Genomic DNA, 23256 nt, shown 5'->3' with positions numbered 1-23256 from the left:
TAACATTTAACGTGAACCAAATTAAAGTGAAGGCAAGTCGGATTATGATCGGTTCCGAAGCTCAAACCGAATGAAAAAGCACCCGATCTGCTTTGTCTGAGCGGCCCACGTTTTTATTTTTTTTCGGGGGGGGGGGGGGGGGGGTCGACACTTACAACGTTCTAAACGCGACGTGAGGCCCGTTTGCTGCGGCGCTCGAGTGCGTGGCGGATACATGAAAGGAGGATTTACGGCGAGAGGAAACTATACAGTAAGGATGGAAAAGCGACGGCCATAATGGGGGAGGCTTTTCTCTCGGAGAGCTTCCTTTCTTCCGAACAACCTTCCTCTCTTTGCCGCCGGAGCGCCTCGTCGTTAAATGCATCCGCGCGTCCTGAAAGGGGCTTTTAATTTCGAGTGGCGCTCAAACAAAAAGGGAGGAGAGCCGAGGCTGCGCCGACTCAATGTTTATAACCTTGCCGTAGACAATTTAAGGATGTCCAGTAAATGAATGACGCGGGCTTTAAAGCGAAACTTATTTGCATTCATTATTTTGTTTTGTCCGACCCCCCCGCCCGGACGCTCGATTGCTTTTGTGAGATGTTTCGGAATAATCTCCATCTCCGGTGTCCTCATTGTTGCGGGGGGGAGAACGCGCCGGGGAACTCGAGTTGCTGAAAGAAACGCACTTTTAATGGAAGAAGGGGATTGTATATTTTATTGATTTCGAGAGGCTTAAAAATATGCATCTTGAAGATGAATGCACACTTACGATAAGATGCAAAGAACATTTTTTTTCCCCGAGCTGTCAGGCGCTGCAGCCGCCCCTCCCTCGCTCTTGGTTTTGCTAACTGGTGCTCGAAGCTGACCAAGAATCGGCTCCCCCCCCCCCCCCCCCCCCCGTGCTGATAAATAGGCCTTTTCAATTGATGGCAAGCTGGAGGAAAAAAAAAAAAAAAAAAAAAAGAGATAATCCCAGATAATGTGGACACAGTTTTCATTTCTTGTCACCCAATTAAACTGCAATTATCCCGAGTGCAGGAGAGGAGAAAAGTGGAAAGAATGGCCAAAGAATGGGAGAGCGGGGCTCCCTGGGACACTCTCTAGCAGACACATTAGCCCAGATTCGCTCCGTCCCGATAAAAGAGAGCCCCCTTTTCTTGCACTTGGCAGCGCGCGGTGAGAGGCAGGCCAGCTGCAACCTGGGGCTGCACACAAGAATGCCTGTACGATGTTTGTGCACCCCCCCCCCCCCCCAAAAAAAAAATACCCCGAAAGACCCAAATGTACACAGGTCGTCACCCCGCGTTTGTGCGATGCTCCTAAGCGTCAGTTGAGCGCATAAAGGTTTGATACGTGTAGATTTTCTCGTTATTCTCATGCTAATGGGCGGGGGGCAAAAAAGTGGATATTTTGTGAAACCTTTGTCAGATGACTGGTCAGTGGAAGAACCCACGGAGCGTACCACGCACAGAGAGGGGGGGGGGGGGTCAAAAAGCAGCACACAATGCCTGCAGCAGAGCCAAAAAGTGCTCGAGGGCATCCGCAGTCACTCAAGGGAACGCTTCCATGAACGCAGTTAAAAAAAAGAAAAAAATGTTTTGCATAAATAGAATACTGCATGAATAGAAAAAGTACAGTCATGAAAATGTGCTTATCCGCATGCAACACACTTTTGAAGACCCTCCGTGTGTCAAAGTTTAGATTCTGCCGGGTGACTGGGGCGATTATACGAAAAAGGAAGGATCATTATTTTGCCTGATACGGCCCAAACCAAAAAAAAGTATTCACCTCCCAAAACTGACCTTCAAATAACTTCATGCAATAAGCGGGAAAAAGTAAACATAATATATTTTTTAAAAATGACAAAAAAATCTTAAATAATAATACAGCTATAGTTGAAAACATTGGGAAGCTGTAGTCTCTACTATATATGATTGTTATTTTAAAAAAATAAATAAATCCTCAATATTCTGGCACCTAGCAAATACAAAATGAAGTTGGTAATCCTAAATGACCCAAATCAGGAATAAGAAACAAGAACTTTTTATTCAAAGCCATGACTGCTGTTCCTCCTCTATGCACCCTGGCCTCTTGGGGGCAGTGTGGTGCGATGCATGCATGGAGCTGCATATTACAGTAAGATTTAACCAAAAAAAAAGTTGAAAACGAAAGTCAAACATTTTTGACAGATTAGGGAGAATATATGCCTGGGAGAATTGTTGTATTGTCTGTCTGTATTTGTTACTACTGCATTTGTGTGTAAATATTCGTTATTTGAAGGTGAATCCCTCCCGTGATCTAATGCTAATGTTAGCTAGCCGGTCAAAAAAAAAGGAAAAGCTTGCCCGTCATTCGGGTTTTCCCATTGACCGATACAATGCGCGTCTTGTATTTAAATATTCAATGAGGGTAATTCTTATTGCCGCGCGTTTAGTTTTACAGTAAACTCCAACTTGGGTGTCAATAAACAACACAGCACTACCAACCACAATTAATCGTCTTTCTTGAATTTTAACTTTTAATTGTTCGAAGCCAAAAGTGAAATCACGAGGAAATTATGATTCATCTCCCAGCCTTTCAACAGGTGAGGCTGGGGGACGCCACCTCATCCTCACGCACCATCAGCACCGGAGCACCCCAAGGTTGTGTCCTCTCACCTCTACCCTTCTCGCTCTACACGACTGCACCTCGTGGCATCCCACTGTCTTAACTGCCGAAGTTTGCAGATGACGCCACGGACATCGGCCTCATCAAAGACGGCGACGGGTCTGCATATTGACAGGAAGTGGCGAGACTGGAGCTTTGGTGTGGTCAACACAATCTGGCGTTGAACACTCTAAAGAGTATAGAGATGATTGTGGACTTCAGGAGGCAACTTTCACCACAGCTGCCCCTGACGCTGTCCAACTGTCTTGTGAAAACTGTCGAGACCTTCAAGTTCTTGGGAATTACAGTCTCAAAGAACCTGAGGTGGGAGACGAACATCAACTCCACCCTCAAAAAAAGCCCAACAAAGGTTATATTTCTTGTGGCTTCTGAGGAAGCACGGTCTGTCACGTGAGTCAGTTCTACACAGCGATCATCCAATCAGTACTGTGTACCTCCATCAGTCTGGTTTGGGGCCGCCACGACAAAAGGACAAAAGGGCTGAACGGATTATCGGAACCACTCAACCCGGAGGACTTACATGCAACGTGAACTAGGTCCAGAGCTGGCAGAATTCTTTCAGATCCTTCACATCCTGGCCACCAGCTCTTCCAATCTGATTCTGATATAGCTCACGATAGCAAATGAAGTACTCAAAAACAGAAAGTATTGCCTAAATTACATTTGGGTCCTTAAACCTGCGGCGTTAGTGAAGCTGAAGTAACGTGAATGACTTTGGACCCAAGAGAGAGTCCGATACTGTTACGTAAGCAACGCATTGGAAGGCATCGTCGGGTTGACGACCAAGTTCCGATGTAACCCCAATTTTAGCGCCCATCGCTAATATTTGTCTTCGTCAAGTCAATCACAGTACATATTGATATGAAAAACACTTCAAGCCCAAAAATACAAAACAGTTCAATGCAGAAACAGGAAGGAACCAAAGAAGGGAACCATCGTAAACCAGAACAACATTCCTCAGATCACGCGTGCAGACCTGACAAATCTTGACGGAAATTCATTTTTGTTTGATAGTAGTCAGACAAAAATGATGGTTTTCAATAACTTTGTGTTGAAAGTAGTGGTGTCATGTCCCTGAAAAGAAAAACCGGCAGACACTTTTAGCCTGGCTCGCTCGGACTTCCGTGGCACAAAATCTAAGAGGTGGATTCATGTCTTTTGTAATTACAGTTCCTCTTAGCAATTATCACTCGGGACAATTTATGGATTGACCGTATTGATTTCACTTGACTCCTGGCGGGACTTCATTTGAGCAGAGAAGATACTTTCTAATGGGATGCAAACAGCCCCCTCGAGGGCGACGGGGCCTTCGAGGGAGGGGTGGGGGTCTGCTTGGGCAGCGTTCCCTTGGAAGGCGTTGTGACACTTGCACCAACTTGTGGGGCGATCTATGTTTTCCGGGCGTCTTCGCCCGGGTATTGACATTCACCACATAACAAAAAGTGCAAACTGAAGGAACATTTTTTTTTATTTTTTTTTTTTTTTGCCCAAATTTACGAATCTTCATGGCGCCGATCAGCGCTTTGATGTGTGATTTTGAGCAGGCACGTTCCTCCCTTTGCTTTGCTTAGATAAACGAGGGCGGAGGAGAAGTGGGGGCAGGTTGAGGGGGGGAATAAACAGATTACTTCAAATCATTAGACAAACATCTTAACGCCTGCTTTGCCGATAAGTGGAAGTCGGCGGCGGCGGCTTTCGAGCTGTCGCGCGGGCACCGGCGCGGCGATGTTGCTGATGACAGCGAGGTGGGAATACTCTGTCAACATTTGATCAATACCCTTTGCTGGCGATTACCCCCCCCCCCCCATTTCCCTCACTCACTCAATTGAGTAATGGGCGACTGGGGCGAGTGACACCGGAGATGTTAGCGTGGCTGCAGTCGCCGTGCTGATGCCGTGTTCATCAAAGTAATGAAATAACCATAGATGGCCATCGACCGCCCCCCTCCTCCTCTCGCTCTGCGCAACCGGGCTCGCGCTGACAGGACTTTTGGCCTTTCATCGATCGCGCCGTCATTCAGAAACGCGCACATCTACGCCGCCGACATCGCCGGGCTTCGGGCGAGGCCGTGTTTGGCTCTTCGCATTATTCCACCATCCGCAGCTACTTCTCGGATGTTCAAACGCAGGACCCGCCATGCCCGCTTAATCCCCTTAAATAAAATTAATTCCGCCTTTCTCCCGACACGCCGAAGCCGCGAGGAAAGCCAGAAGTGGTCTTGGGCCCCACGTAGGCCGAGAGACCCGATCGAACGCCGCCGAAAGAAACAATCTGTGACCTTCTGTGTTCTTATCAGAAAACAACGATTTGCGACCCCGCATGCTGTGCAGCGGAACCTCAGTTTGTCCGACGTTCCTCGTTCATGTTCGGACGTCTGCTCGCAGTTGGCCCAGCTACCCATTTCTCGGAATCCATGCGCTTGCTCAACTTTACGGCGCGTTTTCAAGTCGATGTCACCCCGCACCTTCTACAGAAGTATTTTGAAAAGCTTTTCAAGCTTATTTTTAGCGTGTGAGCTTTCGGTAAGCCGACGCAGGGCCAAAGAAAATTCAGAGTGTTGAGACGAGAAGCTCAGTAGAATTCACCAGCGAAATTGTTCAAGCAATCAATTCATACTGTGTCATTTCAAATATGAAACCCTTCCCCCTCCCTGTCCCCACTTTTCAATCTTTTATACACCCACAAGAATCGCTGATAAAAGTTAGTGATTTTTTTTTAAATGTCTATTCCGATTTATCCATTCCGTGAGTCATTTATATTGATTTCGTGTTAAGATATCGTTTCTCTCTAAAATTTCTTTTTTTTGAATGAATTAATATTTTTGGATACCTGGAAGAAATTAAATGGACGTACATCATTTCACATGGGAAACACTCCAATTGTAATTGGATTTTAGTCAGATATTGCTAAATGAATTCATCAAGCAAATAATTATTTGCAATTCAACCACAAACAGTGCAAGTATCAAAGAAGACAGGAATTATCGCAGCTGCTGTTTCTTTGTAATAATACAAACAAACTCAACTGATGGGGATTAAAGAGTGTGAGAGTTATAAATGGAAAGAAGCTGTTCAAGGGTCAAACTGTGCCAATCATAAAATCTTTACTAAGTGTATGAACATTGGAATGTTCTTAAAGGTCAAGTGTCATGCCTATAAACATTCTAAAACAGATATTGTAATGAAAAATACATAATATTTCACTTCACTTTCACGTCAATGTTCATACGAAAAAATAAATATGAGCGGAGAGCGCGCCTCATCCATGCGCAGAGTTGCAGAAGTGTCATTGGACGACATCCAAGTGGTCGCCATATTGCTGCATCCTCTGCTCATTACGTCACGCTGCGACATTCGCCATTGAAAACATGCTGTGCCATCTACGATTGGACACGGAAGCTCTTGTCAAAGAAGAGAACATCTCACAATCGCGTGAAGTGACCGGGGCAATGTTACCCTATCGTTTCGAGCCATATTTAGATGATATGCGGATCACTTCTAACTAACAACAGACTCCCAGACAGTACGTATGAGCCAGGCCGGCCGAAGCCGTGCCTCGTCCGCGGCCGTGAATCCATCCTACTGAGTGTTCGAACAAAATCCAGCAATACAACGAGCCAGCATTTTGGCTAACACGAAAGATCTACGAAGAGCTACCTTCCAGCAAGTAAAACTAGTAGAAACATACGAGACCGCCTGAGTGGGCGTCTGCTACGAACGTCATTTCCTGCTTCTTCTCGAAAACAAATCCCTCGAGAGGATTTCCGTGGCGGGAGTGGCACAAAGCCATATACGTCAAAATCATGTCGTGTGGTGAAAAAACAGATGGGTCCATTCCGGCTGCCTTCCCCCCCCCATCAATAATATACTAAAAATCATGCATTTCATGACAGAGCACTTTTCGCAGCAATACAAGTGTAAAACTATCGAGTCAAGCATTTTGTTCATGTTTCACATGGCAACAATTTGAAGATTTGTTTCCCCGTGAAAACGTCTAAAGCGGATCACCTTTGAGCGCTCCCATTAAGATCATCCATTGTGGCGCGACCAATGAAAATGTTCCGAATCAAACGACACGTGAAGAAATGCGGCAAATGAATCCCGAGTCGCCCGGGCGGCATACAATTTACGAGGCTAATTCTAAAAGCGAAACAAAGACTGCGTGGAAGCGAGTTAACATCCTTCAGCGTGATATTGGAACTTTTGTTGTGCTCATTTATGTGAACGTCACCCCGAGTCAGGGCTGCAATTTTCCTCCGAGTTTGATTAAATGACATCCTTCTCATTTCTCCTGCGCACGGCAACCGATTTGGTCTTTTCACTCCGTTCTTTCTGTAGTCATGAGCATTCTTGACCCCGCACGGCGGTTATTAAAACCCATGCGTCGTTTCAACGCAGAAACCCACAAAGGATCGGTGCCTCAGTCGTCTATTCGCCGAGACGAGGGGAAACTCGGAGGTCAGCGGCGGCTAATAAGATGGCCGCGCTTTCCCCGGCGACTTGCCGCTCGAAGGCCGACGTGAAAGCCGAAGCGACGAGTTTGTGCGGCGCCGCCACGGGTTCAAGGAGATCGGATCGGGTTTTGTCTGCGCCACCGCCTCGATTCAGCCTCGCCATAAAGGGAGAGGAGAGGCGGGACCGAGGTGGCGGAGGAAAAAAAAAAAAAAACAACAAAAAAAAAGCTTTAGTGCATCGCTTTGCTCTCATCCCCCAGCTGCAAGTGTACATGGACGGCAGAGATGCGCACCACAAACGGGTCTTTTCATCCCCGGGTCGCCGCGACGAGTTAGCGAGGCCCGCGGTGATAAAAAGCCGACAGGAGAGGGGCTCGCTATCGGGTGGCGGCGGGTAATTACAACTCTCTATTTGGGGCTTCGCTGCGATGCCGAGGTGATAAGAGCGGGGGCCGATATAATGACGAAGAAAGGGCCCGGTGATAATGTATCTGCTAAACGCTTCCAAATAGTCTATCATAGGAAAAGTCACAGCCCTGCAGGGAGGCGGATCTCAACTCCCGATACGTACCGACTCAACATCCAGCCCGCGGGCCTCGCTCGCTATAATCTCACATCAAAAAAAAGAATCTGACTTTTCACCAATACAAGGCAGGTTGACTCCCCCTTTAATTTATTTGTTGTTGTTTTGTTGTTTCAAGTGATCTAGGATGTTAGCTTCCATTTCGTTTTCGCGCTCGCCGCCCCCCCCCGGGACAGCGGCGATATCGAAGCCAGGTAAGATTACGTTTAAACACGATGCCAGGCGGCGGTTTTGAAGGCGAAGGCGTTATCGAGCTCGCGTGGAGCCATTCCCCCTTCCGATAATGCGCTTTCAAAGTTTCGCGTGCGCGGCGGCTCAGGAGGAAACGCCGATCAATCCTCTTTAGCGGCACATCACGAGCGCTGACACCGCTCGCTGGCTCCTCGGGGCCATTTTCGGCAGCGCTGCCGCATTGTGACGCGCCGGGCGCGCACACACGCGACATGACCACCGTCAATAGTATTTACACTAATGTGATTAAGTTAATACTGCGGTCTATGAGCGGATTATTTTCTGAATTCCTCCTGATATGCGTAATATTTAGGCTGCGGTTGAGTAAATATTTTGGTTCTTCACCAAAATGATTCCCACGTAGACAAAGACGCGAAAGTCTGCCCCGGGGAGCAATAAAGGCTGTATAATTAGAATGATTAAAGAGCTGCACAACTAATTTGGCACCCGTTGAATGTGTTTGGAGAACACGACTATTCAAAATAGGTCACGTCTTGAAACGGCGGGGGGAAAACACAAACTTTATTCACGTGAATCGCGGACGTGTGACTCATTTGAGGTTGACGCCGAAGCCGACATTGTCTCCTCGGCGAGCCGATCGTTATTTTTGTTGGCTTCGGCGCCGCGGGGAAATCTCCTGAAGCAAAAAAAAAAAAAAAAAAAAAAAAAAAAAAACGCCTTCTAATCTAAAGGCGGCCATCTTTAAATAGCAATCTATCGGCTCCATTTACACGTTTAAACGACTCGTCATTAGCACTTTATCAAAGGCTCACCGAAGATAAGATTCTGGAGCTAATAGGATGTGCTGGGGACTAATTGACTGTCGATACTCATCACGTCATGCAAAGAACACCTTTGTGCAACATTTAGGCCTTTTTTTTTTTTGGGGTGGAAGAAAAATATTTCCAATTTTCCCATTTTGTGCTCTTTATACAAATCTAATTTTACCAAATAGATGCTTTATTGATGATGCTCTTATTATCGCGATTCAACCTATTTTCTGAGGTAATTATAAAGCTGCCCGAAATGTTTGAAACAATGCACAGCATGTTTGTAATTACATTTCTTTGCATAATTAGCCACACTTTGAACACGGAAATCTGTCCTGATCTGAAATTCTAAAATAGATATTTTGTAAAAGTGGGGCGTCGGTTTGAGAGGTGGCTAAAGAGGAAACGTCGCGTACCTGCTGTGTACCGCGTGGCCTGCGTGGGAGGAGGAGGAGGAAGATGCAGGCGGGAGGGAGATGTCGGGAACTAAAGGAGGAAGCCGCGTAGTTACCAACGTGAGGCAGATGCCGGCAGATAAAGGTGGAGGCAATCGATGGCGCGACGAGGCACGCGGTTAAAGGGGAAGCGACGGGAATTTAGCAGAGGAGGAAGAAGAAGAAGCTGATGATGATGATGATGTCAGCCACCGAAGTTGAGGGTGGAGGCGGAAGAAGTGGAAGGCCGACGCCAACTTCCGCCAAAGACGGAGGACGGCGCAGGAAGTCGAAGGGGCTGCAGCCCACCTGCGCACGTTTCCTTCACCGGCCTCCTCCCGGCTTCGGGCGCGTGCCAACCCCCCCTGCAAACCTTCCACTTCCCGCATCTCTCCTCCATCATCGCCGCAGTCCGTCCTCCTCCATCATCCCATTTCGACTTACGGGACCTTCCTCTTTCAAGTGCAATGCAGCATCTCCCGCTTCCACTACTTGCATCTTCCTCGTTCGACGTCCATTATCTCATTGGACAGCCCGCATCTCTCTTCCATCAAAGGAAGAAGGCGAAGATGGGTGAGGGCGCACGCTCGAGGAAGAAGATGAACTCACAAAAGCAATCACCGCAAAAAAAACTTTGAAAGTAAACAAAACAGTCAACAATGTGTTTGTTTCTTTAAGCGCATCCGATTCCGAGAGGCCAGTTAACGGTTCGGTTTTAACGTGTAAATTAAAATACATCAAATGCAAAATGGAATAAAAAAAATTAAGTATTGAAGAAATGAATTATTTTGAGATCCTCCACATGCCAGCTGCCTGCCAAGTGTTGGCTGGTATGCGGTGTTGGCGGAAGAAAGTGTTTTAGGTGCGATCACGGAGATCCTCGCGCATCCTGGGGCTGCTCCAGTTTTTGCTTTAGTTTTTTTTTTTTAAAGAGTGACAGCTTAGTCAAATGCATGCAATCTTCTCTCTGGGTAGAGAAGAACGTCAACCACGGGTCTGTTGTTGCCGCCCTCTCCTATTTTATTTGCGTGCTTTTTATTATTATTATTATTATTTGCAAGCCTTATCGTGCTGTGTGCGCTCCGAGGTGGCTCACACGATGTGGAGCCGAGCAGGTAAAATTCTCCTCGCACTCGCCGACTCGTCTTAAATTATTCAAGTGTTATTTCCGGCTTGACAACAATGATTGGAAGACCGCGAGTGAGAGGAGGGTTTAGGTTAGATTTTTGCTTTTTTTTTTTTTTTTTAACCTATTCAATTAGTATGAGCAGATCCTAATTAAAATCCTCCAAAGTGTGGACATGTGTGTGTGTGCGACAGAACCACACATATCTATTTTGTGGTGTTCAATTTTAAAAATATAATAATAATAAAAAAAAGGGTTGGCTGAATTGGCCTAAAAGTCCAATATAATAAAAAATGAAGTGTGAAATGAATTGCGTCAAATTCAGAAATGGAATTTGAACATGTGTGTGTCTGTGTGTATGTGTGTGAAATGAAAAGAATAATCAAAAAATAGATAACGATAGAAAAAGAATTGTCTCCTGTGGGGTAGTAAAAAGTATTACCCATCATCTGGTAAGAATTTATAAATAATTCATTGCAATATTTCCTGTTTTGTGTCATCCTGTGGGGGGAAATGAAGCGACTCATTGCAGGAATTCTACCGTGGGTGTGTGTGTGGTGTGTGTGTGTGTGTGTGTGTGTGTCTAACCTGCACTTCCCACGAAAGTGATCACCCTCCCCTGTTGAGACAAAAATAATTAATCACAATGAAAAGTAAGACCTTTGGAGAGCCATCGTTAAAATAATTTCTAGCAATCAAGAGGATTAAATATTGGCATGTGATTTAAGAAAAATCCACCTACAAATTTGCATCACTTGTATAATGATTTTATCACAAAAATTCAATATTTGAATTAAAAAAGGGGGGTGGGAATAACTGTAAAGGAATGAATCAATTCTATATTTAAATATCCCACCTCTAGCCATAGCTAGTTCGTATTGTTCAACACCGCTGTTATATTCCCATATTTATTATTATTATTTTTGCACACAATAATGATAATAATACAAAGCGCGCGCGTGCAGAAGAGCAAACCACTCCAACCAACAATTTACTCCACAAGTCCGAGCTGATAAGTGTAATAATTGCGAAGTTGTGAATCGGCTGACTGCCCTTGGGAGGGTCTTTTGAAGTCAAAAGAAGGGGAAGTAAAAGGGGTTGGAGGCTGGGTTGGTGGGTGTGTGGGTTTGGGGGGGAGGGCTGCCGGTTTTGAGGAAAGTAATTAATTTCACCGAGCACGATTAGAAACACTTCAGACCTCCTCGGTGGCTCAATTCTCTCGCCAAATATGACATTATTAAACAATAAGGGGTTTATTATTATTTTAAAGATGTTCCTGTGGGGGGGGGTGCAGGTGAGACCATGCAAGGTGCAAAAAAAAAAAAAACAAAAAAAACAAAAAAAACATTCCTAAAGGACGATTATGTGCATTGCATTAATAGAAATAAAAAGGAGGCTTTTACAAGGGAATCAGGTATTGGGGTAACACTGCGAGTATTTAACATCTCTTTTAAAAAAAAAAAAAAAAAGAGGATGGGAATTCACAGGGAAGAATAGAGGAGGAAGAGGAGGGGGGGGGGCGTATGTTTGTCGCCGGTGGCTGTGCATTGCGCATGCGTCGGTGGGCACTTTCGCTACCTGCCACACGCGCAGTATTTCACACGCGGCCACGGAGGCTCGTCACCCACTTGCGTGCGCGCCGCCGCCGACGCTGGATGACACTCGGGCCGGGAGCGCCGGAGAACGCTGCGCGGTTTTCCACCCACTTGTTGTTGTTTGTTGTTATTTATTATGACTTAGCGTGGACGCCAGGATGAATAGGAGAATACAACAATTATAAGGAGCGCAGTTTTCTTTTTTTTCTTCTTCTTTTTCTTTTTTTTTTTTTTTTTTTGATTGCAGAAGATAATCGCGGGAGGGATGAAGAAATAAAGTCCCAAGTAAGTAGACGCCTCGCGAGGCACACCGTGCACTTTGTTTTTTGTTCAATCCCCCCCCCCCCCCTCCTCCTCCTCTCTTGACGTGTACGCAATTTGTGGATTGTTGTCGCACGCACACACGCAGAGTCTGGAGCTCAGAGTATGTCCAAACCGATGGATCACGTCAAGCGCCCGATGAACGCCTTCATGGTGTGGTCTCGAGCCCAGAGGAGGAAAATGGCCCAGGAGAACCCCAAAATGCACAACTCGGAGATCAGCAAACGTCTGGGCGCGGAGTGGAAACTTCTGAGCGAGGCGGAGAAGAGGCCGTTCATCGACGAAGCCAAGCGGCTGCGGGCCATGCACATGAAGGAGCACCCCGACTACAAGTACCGACCCCGGCGGAAGCCCAAGACCCTCATGAAGAAGGACAAGTTCGCCTTCCCGGTGCCCTACAACCTCGGGGAACACGACGCGCTCAAAGTGGGCGGCCTGTCTGCGGGAGCGCTGCCCGAAAGTCTCATCGGCAACCCGGACAAGGCGGCGGCTGCGGCCGCGGCGGCTGCGGCCCGGGTCTTTTTCAACCCGTCCGTGTCCACGAACCCTTACTCCTTTTTCGACCTGGGCTCCAAGATGAGCGAGCTCTCGCCGCACTCCTTCCCCTACGCGTCGCCGCTGGGCTACCCGCCGAGCGCCGCCGGTGCTTTCGCGGGGACCGGCGGCGTGGGCGGCGGCGGCCCCGGTGCGCACACCCACTCCCACCCGTCCCCCGGCAACCCCGGCTACATGATCCCCTGCAACTGCACGGCCTGGCCCTCCGCCGGCCTGCAGCCGCCGCTCGCCTACATCCTGCTCCCCGGGATGGGGAAGCCTCAACTCGAACCTTACCCCGCCTACGCGGCGGCCTTATGATCCGCCCCCGCACGCCGCCATTCAAACCCACGAAAAAAAAAAAAAAAAAAACCAACTATTAATGCATTATTTTGACTTATGCATGCACGGTGACGTGTGCAAATAGCACATGTATATGGATGAACGCCCTGACTTCAGGTCTCCGTGAGAACTCGCCAAACTTTTGCCAATTACCCACGAGAGAGGGGGAAGCGGGGATACTCACTTGAGCCAGGCGGAACCCGGATTGCCCGACGGTTCCGTGGGTACACCGTGGGATCCTCGTGACACACCTGCAAGACAACAACAAAAAAAACGTATAAAAAAAAAAGCCATCTTATTTAGAGTTCCCGGGAACCCACGCAGGAACGTTTCACTAGCATTATGTGTACATTTAGAGCAAGGGTGGGGAACCTTTGCAGTTTTTCCATCAAGTCCTCCAGTACCATATTTCATTTATGAAAAAATACAACGAAACATATGTTTAATACGGTATATTCTGCACATTTCAGGGGATTTTTTTCCTTCCTTCTTCTCACGGTTCCTCTGCACGTTTCGAGAATTGCGTGGCCGGCCCGATCCGATGCTCCCACGCGCGGACGGCCCACGGGCCTTGGGTTCCCCACCCCTGTTTTAGAGTTTCTAAAACCTTTTTTTTTTAGATGTCTGTAATATTTATTGTTTTAGTGGAATTTATGGTGAGCAAATAAAAAGGACAAGACTGCATTTGCGCACGAGACGTCTGAAGAGGATGTAATTTATTTTTAGCCCGTTTCAGACATTGCAAAATTAAAATCACCCCCACCCGGAAAAAAATCAAAAAACAATTTCCTCTTGTGTGATTTGCAGGGATTTTTTTTTTTTTTAAAGAAACTAACTCTCCTGGAAATTTGTACGTTTGTGTTTTCTTTAATGTGCTTGTCACCTGTTGAGAAACGGACCACGGGAATAATAATCAAAATAATAATCGCCATCTGAACAATAAAACTATTTGGATTTAAAAACTAATCGAATTACAGTTTTTGATGCGATGAACGCGATGTTTTTGTTTTTTTTAAATCCCCCCCTTCGCCCCAAGTCCGCGTCTGTCCGTATAGGGTGTATTTATTGAAAGTGCATTTATAATCTGAATTAAACAGGGACGTGCACAACCTGCTGATCACCTGTCACGCGTGTTCTCAACTTTGTATTGTGTGTGTGTGTTGAATTTCACAAAAGCCACCCCCCCCCCTTGCTAGATTACACTGGGAGATTAATTCATAAGGATCGGTGCGATTATGCAAAACTAATTTGGACAGTCCAGGGATAATTATCTCCGTCGCGGTTAATTAAACCCTTTGAGTGGAGCTCTGAGTTTGCAACACCCGTGGAACTTCCTGCTTGGAGGGGGTGAGGGGGGAAAAGGGTGTGTGTGTGGGGGGGGGGTCAGCCCACCCATCCCACTTCAAACGAACCAGCAAAATTGACCTCGTGGTGCGTTTGCAACAAAAATGGAAAATATAATCCAAATGATTTTAAAAAAATCATAATCAAAATGACATTGAATCGACCACGGTGATTTCAAATGACCTGGATTATTAATCGAATGTATTTACAAGCATGCTATTAAATTATTGAAATTATTTCCATGCAAATTGCATTTGAAATCCTGTTTTTCCCACGCATCGCTTCCGGCTTCTAAAAAATGTTATCTTTCAAAGGAAAAGAAACGTGAAAGTCCGCCCCCCTCCCTCCCTGCCCTGCAACACCCCCTCGCATTCTCTCTTCTCCGGGAGCGTTTAGAGTCTGTCGAGGAGGTTTTGTTTGCGCACAAAACGCCGGTTGGGAGGTTTTGTGCGAGCCTTGTTTGTTGAAGTGGAGCCCGCAGAAAAGCGGCCGCTCTCGCTCATTGTGACCGACGCAATCAGCGGTATTTGGAAAACTGTTAGCATTGTGCACTTCTTCTGTGCCCATTGTGCAGGATTTCTTTTCACAAGGTTTTTGCGCCCCCCCCCCTCCCCTTTCCCGACCCTCACCCCCCCTCTTCTCAAGCGATCCAGCTGGACGGAGTGAATAGCGGTGCAATGTGTACACGCTTTGTCCCCGCGAGCCCTTCAAGTAGCCCACAGTGAATGGAGTGAGTTGACACTGCATGACAGTGAAACAACATAATAAAAAATACATGAGCGCATGAATGGGAGCAGGCGCATAAATAAATCAAATGGGTGGCCCGAACTGGCTAAACTCAATGACAAAACGGCACCAAAAAAAAAGATATTTAACACGCTAGATTAGCATTAGAATGCCATCTCCAGACCAGAACAATTGATGAATGGCTTTACCGGCCAAGAAAGAAATGGACTAAATGCCTTTTGAATGGATAGCCCGTGTTTTTCTCTGTCTATGACGTGGGGTGCAGAAAGGGGAAAGGTGGAGGATGCAACTCAGGAAAGAAATGAGAGAAGAAAAAGGGCCTTCCTATTAAAATGTTTTCCAGCCTTGTCTCCAAGGTCTTCAAGCGAACGAGAGGGAGGGAGGGGGGCAAGGTGTCGTGCATCTGCATCCCACCGTACGTGTGTGTGGGGGGGGGGCTATTCTTGGAGGTAAAGTTGCAATGATCAAGTGTAATTTAGTGGGGGGAGCGGCGGCAATGTCATAACGTGACAGGAACAAACTTGGAAGGGGATCAGAATAAATTGGTAGTGTTACTTCAGTTAAATAATGAGAGGGAAAACATACATTTGTAGTATTTTCACGAGCAAAAGATAGCAACAAAAAAAGCTATCTTTGATGACGTCACAATAAAGTTATGCAGGTGGGCAAATGTGTCACGAAAAAAAATAAGTTGCAATATGACCTGGTTAAAAAAAAGAAAAGTTCCAGGACTGGTGTCACAAAAGATCCATCAAATCCAAATTTTCTGCAATTTCCCAGCATTCTCTGCCACACCTTCATGCGGGTCGTTAACACGGGTCGCCTCGATGACGCCCGATGTTCTCCTCGGCCAGGAAGTGTCTGATGCTCACGAAAAGGTGAGAGTTTGTCACGGTGAAGCAGCCAAGAGTTTTTCCCCGGCGCATCGCTCGCATCTTCTCGCGCACTGAACAGAGCAAATCTCGTTGCGGCCAGCTTGCGGCTCCGTCGTTTGGGTTTGAAATATGTTTTTTGCCGACGGCCGTCCTGCAACGTTTCTCATGCAGAAAGTTGCGATATCGCGACAAAGAGGAAGGAAGTAAAGGTGGAATATTACAAGGAAAAAGTGGTACTTGTGAGGATAAAATCCTATTGCATGAGCATAATGTAAGGAGTGTCTTATGAAAATGAAACGTGCCTATCACAAGAATGAAGTAGTATAAATTATTTAGAAAAAAAACATTGTATTTCATGGGCGAAAAGTCAAGTTTTCGGAAATAAGTTGGTCAAGCGTGAAGTAATTTTAGCGAGATGAAGTTCTACTTATGCAGGAATAAAGGGGCATTTTTCAAAAAATAAACTCATAATATGACAGCGTAACAAAGAATTATAATATTGCATAAAAGAATTCATGAGGTAAAGTCAGGGAGAAAAGTTGTGGCATTAGCAGAAAAAAAAGTTGTAGTCATAAAATGTCATCGTGCGATTATGCCATCACATCACACTATTACACAAATTTGAAAAGGCAACGTTGAGAGGAAAATGTCATTTAGTTGCTAGGTAACGTGAAAAAAAATCATTTGATGAGAATTAAGTTCCAGCGTTACTTGGAAAAACAGGGCGCAAGAATATGGGTGGAATTTTAGAGATTATTATTATTTTTCTTTTTTAGGGAGGAGAAATAAAATAATCACCATACAAGCAAAATAACGTTAGGAGGAAAAAAAGGGGCAACATTATTAGAATAACTATCAGATATTGACACACACACACACACACCACACACACACACACACACACACACACACACACACAATCTTGTTTAAGATAATAGATGAATAAAACATTTTGGGGAGGGAAAACTGCAACGTTATAGGCATGAAAAAAAAAATCACAAACTTGTACAAGAAGCTGGGAGGGACAAAAGTCAATTTCAAAAGATAAACGTTACTTTACAAAAATAAAGTCTGCACAGTGTCGCAGGATAAAGTGTGAATATTACATGAAAATAGTTGTCGCGGTACAATAAATTTGTACTATTACAGCAGTAAAGGTGGAAAAAATGGAATGTTACAATTACACAATTGTAATCTTATATTAAAAAATGGAAATGATAAAAGTTATGTTGCATCTAATAAATTCATAATGTGATCATAAAAAGTTGGAAGGAAATATTAAGTATCAAGTCAAAGTAACGTTACAAGAAAATTCCTCAAAGTTACAATGATGATGGACATAAGAAAAGAAAGTTGTAGTATTTGAAAAAAAATCCCAATATTACAAGTTGTGCAAAATAATTTTTTCCGAACGTAAACGTGATTAATGCAAAAAAAAAATCTTACGACTGCAAAATCTCAAGCGAATGCCAACAAAGTCGTGAATCATGGCAGACAATTACCGGGGCGGATGAATTTTATTATTATACTTTTATAAAGGATCGTGATGTATGAAGTCAAATGTGTAGTGGGAAAACAAATACATTTTTTGGAAGAAACAATCAGATGACAAAAGTGGGAGCTGCGTTCTTTGGAAATTGAACTCAAAAAGAGCAATGTTCATTGTACTAAATTAGTATTTTGCTTTGGGGGGGGGGGGTAAGAAGGATGTTTCAAGAATAAGGTCGTGTTTTTTGTTTGGAAAACACAAAATAAAAATGTAAGGTTACATAAATCCATTTGGATTCCAGGAAAAAAAAATTCACCTTTTTAAGCACAACACTGCGAACATTGGCCATTGCAGCTGTACGTTTTATACATTTACGATCATTTTACAACGATGACAATTTCATCTCACTGGTACTGTTTTCTTATTTTTGCTTTTTTTTTTTTCTCGCCAGTGCGGTTGCAATAATTTCATCACATCCGACAAAAAGGCACACTCAAAATGATTTTGACATCACTTTTCACTCACCTTCAGCCCTAGTAGAATCCATTCAGATCTTTTTTTTTTAATGTTTTATGTTTTTTTAGAAAAGGGAAAATAAAGGATTGAATAGATTTTTTTTCCCTTTTCCTTCAGCACACTAAATCATTTCTTTGTGTACGTTTGTGAATGGGCAACTGGCCCTGATGCGAAGATGCCGAACGTCGGAGGAGCTCAAGTGCTCGCGCTACACCGGACGGAAATGATTCATTTTTTTTTTTTTTTTTAACTATTCAAAGTCTCATTTTTCTGCCTTAACCTCACATCATGGAGTGCATTTGCTTTCCTTGCACCGGAGAAAGCGTCAAGGCTGCATGCAGAGAGGATGGGGAGGGGGTGGGGGGCAAATACATTCAGTCAAGTCACCTGAGATGGAGGAGTAATAATTTTTTTTTTTTAATTTTTATTTTGCCGGTAAGTTCTATTTAATTCATGAGTCACTCGGAGGTTCAACGCCCTTTAGATTTGTCATCATTCAAATGGGAAAAAAAAACATTTAAAAATAATGTCATCCTTTTGACTGGGCACCACCATTCGTACACCTAGCAAAATCCAATCGACGGCTGTCTTTTAAAAATTCAGCTTTTAATAAAATAAAGCCCAGTTTTTATGAGTGAAAAATGTTTTTTTTTCCCTCCCTCCACCTAAGTTTTGTTGACCTTATTCAGCTAGATGAAGAGGTTAGGAAATCAGGAAAGTTCGCAATATGATGGAGTACAGTTCCTAGGTCTGCCTAGCCATGCAATTCTAAAAAATAAAATTAAAAAAAAAAAAAAAAAAAAAAAGATCATGACGAAATATCATCATTTGTTTGATCATTGAACTGTGTATTCTTAAAAAAAAAAAAAAAGAAAAAAAAAACCTTTAGGAATCCAAAATGGTCTGATCGGAAAAAAGGTTAAATGGATGGCTGACTTAGTGCCTTGGCGCCAAGACAAGTCAAATATTCTTATTTTGTTATCAATCCAAATGTGATAGAAAAGGCTCTCCGTGTATGAATTATCCAAATAATAATAATAATGATGATGATAAAAAGCTCCCATTCCGATGCCCTGATACGCGCCGGAGTTAAAGCCTCACACGCCTGCGAGACATTTGTAGAAGTGAGATTAAGCAAATGAACATAAATATGTATCAGGGGTTCAAGCGCGTTGACCTCAGACGGGAGCACAATGGCGCCCCCCGTTCCTTAATGCGCCCCAGGGCCGCCCTACCAGCATGTAGATTATCACCTGACTTCAATGGCTTCAGATGGATCATTTTACCATTTTCTTGTCCCCACCCCCCACCCCTTTTTATCTCCACGGCCATGAATAAAACATCAATGTAAGTCTATTTCTTCTATTTGTTTGTGCACGCTCACCTGGTTGTCACTGTGTGTGTGTGTGTGTGAGACTCTCGGGAAGCTCAAAGAGTGTGTGTGATCACTGACTTCATCCGGCTCATTTTAGGCAAATCAAAGTGTGAAAAGTCTCTCCTGCAGCAATATCTCCATCATCGACTCGGGTCAAGAATGTTTATGAAGCCTGTGTGTCATATAACCTGTAATCTCCACGCTGTGGACTGTCATATTTTCGACTTTTCCGCGCTCCAGGAGGGAAGGAGGAAAAGGCGGTAGGGGAAGGACGGGGGGGGGGGGCGCTAAAAAAAAAAAAAAAAAAAAAAAAAGCCAAAAATTATCTTGCATTGCACCTTTTCCGCGCCGGCCCCAACGTGGCAAATCGAAGCCCGCCAACGGTACGTGTCGCTGTGCCCAAGGTCACAGGTAGAAATGAGAAATGTCTGTGTACTCTACAGGAACCCCCATCCCCTATAAACATGGCGCACAGCCTCTGAAGTCTGACTCTGCCTCCAAGAAGTTCGTTTAAAAGTCGCTCGGCAGAGTTCCGAGAGGGGGACGCCTGACTTTGGATGGGTCCACGGGGTCGCTCCTGACACAGACGACGTGACCGCAATCTCGGAGTCGAAACGTCCGGCAGTCCATCGCCAAACGGACACTAACACATCCATTTTCTTCACCGCTTATCCTCATGAGGGTCGCGGGGAGCGCTGGAGCCTATCCCAGCTCTCAACAGGCAGGAGGCGGGGTACACCCTCAACTGCCAGCCAATTGCAGGTCACATCGAAACAAACAGTCGCACTTACAATCACACCTACGGGCAATTTTAGAGTGTCCAGTTAATGTTGCATGTTTTTGGAATGTGGGAGGAAAGCGGAGTGCCCGGAGGAAAACCCACGCAGGCACGGGGAGAACATGCAAACTCCACACAGGCGGGTCCGGGATTGAACCCGGGGCCTTAGAACTGTGAGGCCGAGGCTTTACCAGCTGAACCACCGTGCCGCCGACACTAACACAGTCGCGTGATAATTGCAGCAAAGATTTGTATTCAAAATTTTTTTTACAATGACCAAAAACTAAGCACAGCGGTAACTGAGCGCGTCTAAAACTGACGGTATCCTTACACTCCTGCACAAACTAGTTCCTTTCAGCTTGTTTGCGATTTTTAATCTTGTACTTGAAGACTGTCTTAAACTGAGGTGGTGAATTTACGTACGGTATATTATTCAAATATTTTGGAACGTTGACGTCGACGACAATCCACCTGAATATAAATTGATCGGTGTGTTTTTCTTTTTTTGTCTCCGGAGGAAAGAAATGGAAATAAGAATCATCTGTCACAGAGTAAAAAGCGATCATGTGGGATCTCGGTCTACTAAGGTTACAAAATTTGCCAAGAACTAGTTTTCAGAGAAGAGGAATAACATGTCGTCATGTGGCACAAAAAGTTTTTTTTTTTTTTTTTCCAATTTCATCGTTTTGTCCTTCAGGGTGTTTCATGCAAATATCTTCTGTAATTACGACTTAATGATTATGGTAGTGACATTTTACTGCACGACTAAAGGATAGGTAGTCAGACAGCACAAAACGGCACACTCAGTTATTGGCATACATGCAATTTTCCCCCATTTGGGTCAGTATTCGGGCCGGACTGATCCATCAATAGCCCTTTTTTAAAATACTCATATGATGACATGTGGTCACTTTTTGATGAAACAGTGAATTCCGTTCAGTGTTGGACAAATTCAGGTTATTTTGGCACCATATGAACAGAACTTAGTTATCAATCGAGAACTGCATTTACTGGCGTTAGTAATAATTTTAAATTTTTTTGACTCATCTACTGTATGTGTAAAAATGTCTTCACATATCTGGATATTTAGATGGGGGGGGTGCCTAAACTCAGACGATTGAACGAGAGAAAGTCCCTGAGGATAAACGTTCCTCTGTACATATTGTTATTTTAATATAATTGTTCACTCAGCCCGATCGTAATGAGACGCTCGGACAGAGAGAGGCATGTGGCACGATAGACCAAGCACGTGGCTAATTTGCATAAAACCAAGTCGACATTTTTTTTTTTTCACGAGTAGGGACGCGGACCAGATGATGAGGATCCATTATTTTTTCCTGTTAGTCCCTAAAACAACATCCATCCATTTTCTGACGAGGGACGCTGGGAATGCTGGAAACGGCAGGAGGCGGGGTACACCCGGAACTGGTCGCCAGCCAGTCACGGGCAAGACAAACAACAGTCACACTCAGAATCACATCAATGTCTCCAACGAATTCATGTTTTTGGGATGCGGGAGGAAACTGGAGTGCACGGAGAAAAGTCACGCAGGCACGGGAGAACATGCAAACTCCACACGTGTGGGGCCGGGATTTGAACCCCCGGTCCTCAGATCTACGAGGCCACAGCTCTTACCGTTTGCAACACCGTGCCACCCCTATAAGCACATTTTTAGATGAAAAATAACATGCCAATCTTAAATGTTTTCAAAACACATTCACAAGCTTTTTGTAAATATAACTGGATTTATGATGATTATTTAAATTCAATATCTTAGTCATACATATTAGTAATATGCACAAGGGAGTTTGGTATTCCACAGAAATCATCATCTATTGATGATAACATTGAGTTATTAACAACACTAATCGTCAATAAGAAGTCAAGCACAGTAATAAGACAGTAATAAGCGAATAAGTCTGGGAAGACGCTATAGCGCCCACTGCTGTCAAAAAGTGCTCACTACAGAAATATCTTGATAGATAACTGCATATCTATTCAGCCAGTGTCTCAAGGATTATTAAAAGACACCAATGCCTTTTGATACACCGCGCTACATAGTTAAAAAATAAAAATGAAGGGGAAAAAGTACACTGAGGGCTTCAATGGAATATTTTGACAAGAGTTTATGAAAAGACCGTTCGGCTTCTTGATAGTCACTCAAATCATGAAGTTAATAAGCCAAAAAGAGAGAGTCACAGGATTATTCTGCGAAGCTGTCAATAAATTAGAATAATGTCATGCGAGAAGACCTAAAAAAAAAAAAAAAAAAAAAAAAATGTTCTTTAAACTGAAGTGACATTTTTTTTGTTCCATTTCCAAATGACCGCTGGCAGAGATTGCCAGCCTGGGTATTAATTCTCAGGTTTTCGAGGAGGAGGAGGAGGAGGAGGAGGAGGAGGAGAAGGAGGAAGAGGAGGGGGTATTTAAATATATATATATTTATCACCAGGCGAAATAATGAAGTTGAAGAGCCGATGCCCCGAGGAGCAGTCGCAAAGAATTATATCTTTCTTTAACACAGGACACAGGCAAAAAGATAAGTACCTGTCAGTTGGCATACTTCTCTGCGACGTGTGCCTATCAAAGCGGGAGATTATTTTGCCCATTACGGCAAAAAAGATCTGGGGAGGGTGGTGGTGGTGGGGGGGCTCTCCGAGACGACACCTTTAATGACAACACATCACCGAGCGAGCCCCTCACGCCAGCGGTTGTGTCGGCTCCCCCTCGCGCACGCCTCAAAGAGGAAACCATTGCCAACATTCATTCACAGGGATTATTTATTTGCTTTTAACAGGATTACAGGAGTGCAGCGCACGCATTGTAATATCGCACTTTAGCAGTTAAATGCTCGCAGACTTGTTGTAATTAACAGAATAGGCGATTGCCAAATGATATGTCGGAGTGTGCCGACTAATCTTCGGAGGGGCCGGTCTTACTCGCCGCCTCTTTGCGGGAGTCGGTCCTAAACTTTGCGTCGGAACGACTGAAATGACAAATTAAAACCATTACGTACAACCGCGCGAGTCAACGAGGGCCAACGGAAGAACGGTAGCAAAAAATTCTGGCCATAACGATAACAGTCACTCACTTT

The 23256-nt window shown here is 44.7% G+C and overlaps 1 protein-coding gene and 1 long non-coding RNA gene across 3 annotated transcripts in view; one reads left to right on the top strand and one right to left on the bottom strand.

The window, feature by feature from the left end:
• The window catches only part of LOC133511830 (uncharacterized), a 98083-nt gene that overhangs the window by 53876 nt on the left and 20951 nt on the right, over positions 1–23256 (bottom strand). For both annotated transcript variants that reach the window (XR_009798042.1, XR_009798043.1), the window contains exons 2-3: positions 13223–13289; positions 10835–10865 (exon numbers count right to left, since the gene is read on the bottom strand). This is a non-coding gene — a long non-coding RNA (uncharacterized LOC133511830). The remainder of the gene's footprint in view (positions 1–10834; positions 10866–13222; positions 13290–23256) is intronic.
• On the top strand, positions 12063–13068 carry sox21b (SRY-box transcription factor 21b). The gene is made up of 2 exons (XM_061840801.1): positions 12063–12126; positions 12251–13068. The coding sequence occupies exon 2, from the start codon at positions 12268–12270 to the stop codon at positions 13015–13017; it is 750 nt and encodes a 249-aa protein (XP_061696785.1). The 5' UTR covers positions 12063–12126; positions 12251–12267; the 3' UTR covers positions 13018–13068.

Source organism: Syngnathoides biaculeatus, chromosome 14 (assembly GCF_019802595.1).
Source record: "Syngnathoides biaculeatus isolate LvHL_M chromosome 14, ASM1980259v1, whole genome shotgun sequence".
Taxonomy (NCBI): domain Eukaryota; kingdom Metazoa; phylum Chordata; class Actinopteri; order Syngnathiformes; family Syngnathidae; genus Syngnathoides; species Syngnathoides biaculeatus.
Note: the sequence above shows the minus strand (reverse complement) of the source record. Positions and strands in the feature narration are given on the sequence as shown.